Source organism: Argiope bruennichi, chromosome 10 (assembly GCF_947563725.1).
Source record: "Argiope bruennichi chromosome 10, qqArgBrue1.1, whole genome shotgun sequence".
Lineage (NCBI taxonomy): Eukaryota > Metazoa > Arthropoda > Arachnida > Araneae > Araneidae > Argiope > Argiope bruennichi.
In genome coordinates, this window is record NC_079160.1 from 86,415,040 (window position 1) to 86,423,997 (window position 8,958).

Genomic DNA, 8,958 nt, shown 5'->3' on the forward strand with positions numbered 1-8,958 from the left:
CGCTTTTTTTGTTCGCGGTGACTGTCGCGGCAAGCTTCATTCCACCACGGTCTCGGGAATTTCCTCGGACGTGGGGAGCTTTTGGGAATGGAATTGTTCGCAGCATCAATTAAGCAGTCAACTACATTTTGTACTGCCTCTGCAATATCAGTCGTTCTGACCATATCTTCCGAAATTCTTGCCAGGTGCATGAAAGCAGTCCAGTCTGCCCGCTTGAATAGGAAACGTGGGGGACAAGAAGTCGCTCCACCTCTATCAGCATAGGAGACCATTAAGGGGAAGTGATCACTATCATAGAGATCACTCCCAACCGTAAAATTGAGTAACGGAAAGAGGTCGGGAGAGCAAATAGCCAGATCTAGACTGTGAAATGTACGTGTGGGTTCATGGAAATAGGTTTTCTCGTCATTATTGAGCAGACAGAGAGAGTTATCAGTGATAAACTGTTCAATCTGTCGCCCACGAGAATTTGTGCTTTCCGAACCCCACAAAGTACTATGAGCATTAAAATCGCCAAGAAGCAAGAAAGGTTTGGGTAATTGGTCCACTAAACTATTAAATTCATGTTGATTGATGACAGTGTGTGGCGGCAAATAAATGTTACAAACTGTGACAAGGGTTCGTAAATGGACTTGAACAGCCACAGCTTGTAGAGAGGTGTGTAAATTTAAATGAGAGCTCGGGTACAGGTTGGACGTTAAGATGCAAACACCACCGGAAGTATTATTTCCAGTATTAGCATCTTTCCGAGCACAGTTGTAACCACGGATTTTCACAGCAATGTCATGTTTCAGAAATGTTTCCTGAAAAGCAAAACAAGCAGGATGGAGCTGATTAATAATATGCTTAATGTCAACAACTTTGGACCGAAGACCACGACAGTTCCAAGAAATGAAAGTGCCCATTAAGTAACTGAAGAATTGAGTTTATTACGGCTAGTGTTATGAAGAGTTGGCGAAACATCGCAACTCATTTGCAATTCATCCTCCTCGTCAGACGGATGGAGGGAAATGGAATCGGGACTTTTAGGTGAGCCAAAGATGGACGTTAAGTCCTTATGGACATTACCTTTCGTCGCAAGTCCCAAAGCGACAGAATTTTGTGTTGCAGATTTTTTCAACTTAGTTCTTAGTTCTTTTGGTGAAAGTCCCCGTTTTGACAGCTTTAGCTTTAGTGCTCTTTGAGAATTGGAGTTTGATTTCGATTTCGATCGGACTGGTTTGCTAGTTTCTGGTGCACTGGATGGTGAATTTTCAATCTCAGAGTCGGAAGAGTTTTTGACAGTTGTAGTTTGGGAGTTATATTTCACACAGTTTGTGCATTGACAGTTTGCACAGAAGGGTGTTTTTACAACGGAAGCATAACTCACACCAGGTTTGGGTGTTTGAGCTAATACTTTTTTTCTTGCTTCAGGATACGAAATAGATTCTTTAAATTTAATGGAGGTTATTTGTTTTTCAATTTTCCAGCGTTCGCAGACTCGAGAAAACGACGCATGACAGCCTCCACAGTTCACGCATTTTTCGGGGGCGTTACACTGTTCACTATCGTGGTCTTTTCCTGCACAGCGGGCGCATGTTAGAGTCCCGCGGCAATTAATCTTCGAATGGCCGAATCGCTGGCATTTAAAACATCTCAAAGGGTTTGGGATGTACTGTCGGACCGGTAGTTTAATATATCCAGCATATATGAATTCTGGGATTGTTGGTCTATGAAATGTAAGGATATAATGCTTTGTGGGAAGGAGTTGTTCATCCCGCCTAATGGAAATTTGGCGTACGTGAGTCACTCCTTGGGGTTTCAATTCCGCAGTGATTTCTTCAAGGGGGACATTGAACAATTCACCACATGTTATTACACCCTTGGAAAAATTTAGAGATGTGTGAGAGGCAGCGGTTACAGGGATGTGAGCTATAGCTTTCATTTTTATTACTTGCTGTGCTTGTTTTTTCGTAGAATCTTCGATCAGCAAGTCACCAGAACGCATTTTCCGTATTGCAGACACTTCGCCAATTGTTGCAGTGATTGCTTTCTGCACTAGAAAAGGTGATACAGAATTAAAATTTTCGTTTTTATCACTGATTCGTTTAAGTATAAAATAACGATCAAAAAGTGGAAGGTTGGTAGAAAGATTAGGTATTTTGCGATGCCCACTGAAGGGAGATTTCCGGGAGGAGCCCATGCGATATTGATAAAATTTCAGGTCCGACGGCACCGCCCACCACGGAGCCCAACAAGGGAAGGCAGCCACCGGCTCTGGCCATTCCCAGCCTCGGCGCTTACCCTAGCGCTAGCCGGAACCTATACGCTCGGAGTTACCCCCGGGGACAGTGACCACCCTTAACGCCAAGCCCAAGGAGTAACCCCTTCGCTTGATCCCTAGCAGACTAGTAACTCAGGTAGCTAGTTACCGGCCGATTGATACACCGGGGACCACAGTGCACCGCCCGTCTAATGGGTCGCCACGCACGGCAAACACGTGGGGGTATTTGCTGTCCATGAGAAGCAGGAAGCAAACAGAGCGGCGACAGCTTCTCATGGAGAGCTCCCTCGCCTACCCTCGAGGGAAAGAAGAAAAAAGGAGACAGCAGAAGGCGCAGTGTAGAGTAAACCTAAAGGGAGTAAAGATCCCTGGGTACCTCGGGATTGGGACACCCGTACTCACCTGTAGTAGGTGAGCCCCTGAGGGGTAAAATGTTCAGGGAGCGGATTTTCCCCTACCAAGTCACAGATGTTTAAATTCCAAACAACGCAACAAATGGTCCGTCCCATTCCGAAATAACGCAAGAAATGGCAAAAAATAGGGCATTCTGTTAAATGGTTGCTTAGTTGGTTGTTTCGCTTTTTTGGCGCAAAAGCCATGTTTGGCCATACTGCGCCAAGCAAATGGTAAGGAAAAAAAAGTCCGACAATAAAACCACACATATTAAAAATATAAAAGCGAAAAGGATCAAAAGGATCTTTTCAAGTTGCCAACGTTCGCATAATCTAGAGTATGACGCATGACTGCCGCCACAGTTCACGCACTTTTCGGGTGCAGAACATTGCTGGCTATCGTGGTCTTTAGCAGCACAGCGGGCACAAGTGAGTGTCCCGCGGCAATTTGCTTTAGAGTGTCCATAACGCTGACAATTAAAACCTCTTAAAGGATTGGGAATATATGGTCTGACAGGCAATTTTATATACCCTGCATAGACAAATTCTGGTAATTTTGGTGATTTGAAAGTCAGGTATGATGTTTGGTTTCTAGAACATTACCATCTCGTCGGATAGTAATGCGTTGTACATGTGTGACACCTTGGGATTTCATTTCAGCTGTAATTAAATCTACAGGGAGATTAAATATTTCCCCACAAGTGATAACACCCTTCGATATATTTAATGAGTAATGGGGGCTGACACTGACAGGAACTGTTGACAAGGCTTTTAATTTTTGAATTTGGAGAGCTTGCTTACGAGAATTAACCTCTACCAGCAAGTCACCAGAACGCACCTTGCGAATAGATGTTACATCACCGACTGTTGCTGCGATCGCTTTCTGTACCAAAAATGGCGACACGCTTTCAAATGTTTCGTTTTTTTCGGAAATACGTTTCAAGACAAAGTATTTATCAAAATGATTATCTAAGTTTGAAGATACAGGTACAAAATGACGCCCACTAAAGGGACCCTTCTTGGGAGGAGCCATACGATATTGGATACGATTCGGGCCCGACGGCACCACCCACCACGGAGCCCAACAAGGGAAGGCCATTACCGGCTCTGGTCATTTCCAGCCTCGGCATACACCTTAGTGCTGGCCGGAACCTATACGCTGGGAGTTACCCCCGGGGACAGTGACCACCCTTAACGCCAAGCCCAAGGAGTAACCCCTTCGCTTGATCCCTAGCAGACTAGCCACTAAGGTGACTAGCTACCAGCCGATTGATGCACAGGGGACCACAGTGCACCACCCGTCTTTCAAATGGGTCGCCACGCACGGCAAACACGTGGGGTTTTGGCTGTCCATGAGAAGCGAGAAGCAAACAGAGCGGCGACAGCTTCTCATGGAGAGCTCCCTCGCTTGCCGTCGAGGGATGGAAGGATCAAGCAGACAGTAAAAGGCATAGGGGAGAGTAAACTTGAAGGGAGTAAAGATCCCTGGGTACCTCGGGATTGGGACACCCGTACTCACCTATAGTAGGTGAGCCCCTGAGGGAACTTGAGTATTTTTAAGTTTTTAAAGTCAATTAACTTTTATATATTCATTTAGTATTGTGAGTTTTAGTTTTATCTTTATGGTCATTATGTTCATATCATTTATCTAGCATTCATTCAGAAAAGTTTTATCTTATTGTATTGCATTATTATACTATACAGAATTTTATTTGACCTCCTTTTAGATTTTAACTAATGTATTAAAACCCCTATATATGAATGTTTTATTTTACCATTTGCTTGGCGCAGTATGGCCAAATATGGCCCTTGTGCCACTAAACATCATACAACAACAAGAACCTAATTATACCAACAAACTTTCAATCACATTGAGATCTGGAGATTGAGAAGGGGTGTGCAATTGCATTTCACATTTATGCAACAACCATAACTTAACTATTTTAGCTGTATGTTTTGGGTCCTCATTTTGTTGAAACAGAAAACTTGACCCTAAACCCAAATTCTGGGCACTTTGTTTTAAATTGTTCTTCAACATATCCAAATATTTAATTTTGTCCATCATTCCATCAATGAAAACTAAATTTCCCACTCCTTTTGCAGACATACAGCCCCATACAAAAGTGAACTACCTCCATGCTTGACAGAAGGATTGGTGTTTTTAGGAAAAAGTTCAGAATTGGGCTTTCTCCAAACATAACATTGACCATCAATACCAAAAATATTGAACTTACTTTCGTCACTGAATATTACTTGATTCCAAAAGTCAGGGAGCTTTGAAATATGACTTTTAGCAAATGAAATTCTTTTCTCTCAATTTACTTTGGAAATGAATGGTTTTGTTCTGGCTACGCGACCATTATAATTTGCTTTTTGGATTACTCTTCGAATTGTTTTTGCAGAAAATCACTTTCCAATTGTTCTTGAAGTAGATGTAGCAATTTTTGTAGCACTCACCTTAGGATTGTTTGTTACCTTTCGAATAACTCTTCCCTTGGTCGTTTCACTGAGGATTTCTTTTCTTCCTTTTCCAAATTTATTAGCAATTTGTCCATACATTTTATACTTCTGGATAATTTTTTGAACGCATCCGTGACTGCGTTGAATTTTCCTTGCAATTTCTCGTAGATATGTACCAACTTCAGACAATCGAATAACAAGTTTCCAAATTTCAACATTTGTTTCATTTCTGGAGCTCATTATGGAAAACCAAAACTTTTGATTTCGCTTGGAAATCAATGGCTGCCAATTAAAGTAACAAAACTATTTTACTTATTCACTTGAAAAAAAAATAATGGTAGTCAAGTCGCATATTTTATAAAGTGTATACTCAATTTTGTGACTTTGGAATTTGCAACTTTGACATAAAAATTACTGTAATAAAAATATTATTGATTCCTCCGTTTTGTTTTTTAGCCTAATACATTTGCCAATTTATATTTTGTCATTCTTATAAATATTAGCCATAAATAGGAATGTTAAGATCAAAAAGAATAAAATTAAAGAAGAAAGAGCATGGTGTATACTCAATTTTGGGAGCCACTGTATACACATTGTGAAATTTGGATGAATGCTGATTTTAATTTGATTATTTTTGAATGCAATCTTCCTGTTACTCAAAATAAATAAAAATGCCCTTATACCATAAAAAATATCCTTCCCCCTTAAAAGTTGCAGTGCCTCTAAATAGTTGCCTTTTCTGTCCATTTGATAATCCGATCCTGGGAATCAAATCATCATTTTTCAAAAGATCAGGGTCATTTTGGCATTGGAAAATGACCCTTAATAAATTTAATTTTACAGTGACCATGAATCAAAAATAAAAATGATCTAAACATCAAATTTGGTACATGATCCTTGCATAAAGTTATGGATTGATACCCAATGCCGAAAGAAACCTGCCAAAAGAAAATATGAATTAGTCTCTTCGTGCATATTAATTCGAAGTCATAAAGTGCTAGATTGAAAAAAAAATTGATATTTAGTTTTGTCTCCAAAACTATAGATAAATTTCAGGGGTTTTTTTGGGGGGGGAGGGTATTAACATTATTGATATCTTATCAGTCCAACTATTCATTTGATTATAAGCACTGCAAATAAAAGAAACGCAAAGATTTGAGGAAATCAAATTTGTGCTCTTCTCTGAAAATTTTATATTTGCATACAAGTTTAACTCCCATCCCAGGACAGTAAAATTACAAAATTGCATCCTGGGTTTGTATTATGTAGCAAGGGATGTGCATATAGTAATTTATATAAGAAATTATAAGATAAAACAATCTAGATATCTTCTCTTATCTGCAAATCTGAAGATTCTCAACCGGTTAACTGTTTTTAAAGAGTATACTCGTCATGTAAAATGTACAACCCTTTGCGTTATGACGAGTTTATTCGTTAGGAGTAATAAGTAAGGACATTAATTTTAGTAAAACGCAAACATATTCGTAAATTTCAAGATGTTAGAAAATGTTTGACACCAAGGCGAAACCAAAGGAACAAATAACATTTTTAATAATTAATATTAAAAAATCCCGCATCTAATATAATTGGCTGGCTGGCTGGCTGGCTGGTTGGTTGTTTTCTGGCACAAAACCTATATTTGGCCACGCTGCGCCAATCAAATCATATAATATGAATTCTTTTTCTTAAAATGTATCGCTGCATTGTATCGGTCATCCCAGAAGCAATTAGGCAACTATAAATTTTGTTTTTAGACTATCCAATGAGTGGCACGTCTGGTAATCCTTTTGTACCATGCTTTGCTCAATTACCATTCTCTAGATTAGATTAGATTATTTCTGGTTAAATGGCACAAGGACCACATCTGGCGATGCTGCGCCAAACATGTGGTTAGAGATATGAAAAAAAAGTAAAATTTAAAAGTAAATTTAAAAAAGTTACAATGGGGACGTCCTCCCACCAAGTCACAAATATGCGGGGACGATGCACCAAATAAACGTAATCGATGGTGATTAAAAGAATGGCATTGGGCTAAAATATGGATGACCATATAATAAACATTGCATTATGCGCATAAAGGACATCTTTCGCCGAACAATAGATGTTTCCGAGTAAAAGGGCTGTGGCAGATGGAGTCGAGTCCATTTGACATCGAGTTCAAGCACCGGAAAAATTGGCCATGGTTTTATGTGGGATTTAATGCTATGTAATTTATTTGAGATTTGAAAATCCCAAAATGTTTGTCATTGTAGGCGTATATTCGAGAAAGAATTCTTCTTTATATCACAATAAGGAATTGACCGCCGCAATAAAGTAGATGCTACTTTTACCGCATCATCAGCAATTTCGCTTCCAATTACACCGACGTCACCAGGTTGGTTGGTTGGTTAATTGGATTTTTCGGGCGCAAGAGCCATGTTTGGCTATGCTGCGCCAAGCTTTTGGTAGATAAACACTATACTGCGCTAGACATATCCGACGTCACCAGGAATCCAACAAAATAAAATCGGAATATTCCTGGAATTCAATGAATGTAAAAGATGAAGTATATCCCAAACCAAAGGATGCTTAGAATTTTGGGTCTGGTTGACGATACAATTTTCTACCAGCATTCATTATTTTTAATATGTAATATTTTAATAAGCCATCGTAATGAATTAAGATTTTAGTAAATTCACGAGTTCTGAAAAAAAATCCGATTATTATCGAAACTTTTGAATTAAAATTACTTAAAAATCGTTTGCATATGAAATTCTCTGCATCATGTACTCAATGCAAATTATGAAATGTAATTTAATTTACATTTACAGTACGCTCTCGAGTATCCGACCTAGTTTTTCAAAAACTAAAAATTGTTAAGTTTTGACATTTATCTTAAGGTTACCTTTTCATATCTGTGTATAAGTTACCAGTGAAAAATAAAATCAGTTTTAATCAATTTTCTTAAGATCTAGCCTTACGATATACGTTAACGTTTTGTTTACGTTTCCAGCATTTAATTTAGACATTACCGAATTTGTGTTAAAATGTGAGTGGTCTATATCCTTTAACTTACTTTCCATCTTATAAATTCTTGAAACGTGCTTTTTTTGTTGTTGTTGTTGTGCGATTTTATTGGCGCAAGAGCCATTCTTGGCCATACTGCGCCAAGCATATGGTTTTTGGTTTCATCTCATGATACAAGATATTTTTCTAGAATTTAAAATAGAAAGTTCTGATAAAAATTAATGAATTATTATTTTTTTAAATTGTCCAAATTCAAATTTAACATTGAGTAAAGACAACAAAATTACTCCAAAAGAGAAAAAAATGATTCTGTTAAAGGCTCAGTAATAGACAGTTGAATGATAAAAATGTCAGATACAAGTAAAAAACCGAATAGATTTTAAAAATTTAAAAATATTTGGATGGTATGTTTCACCCACCAAGTCTTGCATGTTAAGTGACGAGTGGAAGAAGTGACGACGATGAACATTAAATTCAGGGCATTCGATCAAAATATGTTTAACGCTAAGTTCAGTACGACATTTGGAACACGTTGGCGCTCTCTCACCAAAAAGGAGATGACGGTGAGTATGACGAGTGTGTCCTATACGGAGGCGAGTCATTTTGACATCAGCCTCGCGTTGTGGAAGAATGGGCCATAAACCAATTGTGGGTTTGATGAAATGTAATTTATTATTGATCTGCAGATCCCATGCCATCTGCCATTTAGAAAAGATTTGACATACAAGAGACCTCTTAGCATCACAATATGGAAGCGATTGCGATAGAAATAATGTTGCAGATTTGGCTTCAAAGTCTGCCTTTTCATTTCCGGATATACCTGCATGCCCTGGGATC

The 8,958-nt window shown here is 38.8% G+C and overlaps 1 protein-coding gene across 1 annotated transcript; it reads right to left on the reverse strand.

Annotated features, from left to right (window-relative positions):
• Positions 1-904: 904 nt before the first annotated feature.
• Positions 905-3,121, reverse strand: LOC129987635 (uncharacterized). The gene is made up of 2 exons (XM_056095594.1): positions 3,028-3,121; positions 905-2,037 (listed from the first exon to the last, which is right to left on the reverse strand). Exons 1-2 carry the CDS (start codon positions 3,119-3,121, stop codon positions 905-907), a joined length of 1,227 nt encoding a protein of 408 aa, XP_055951569.1.
• Between the last annotated feature and the right edge of the window lie 5,837 nt (positions 3,122-8,958).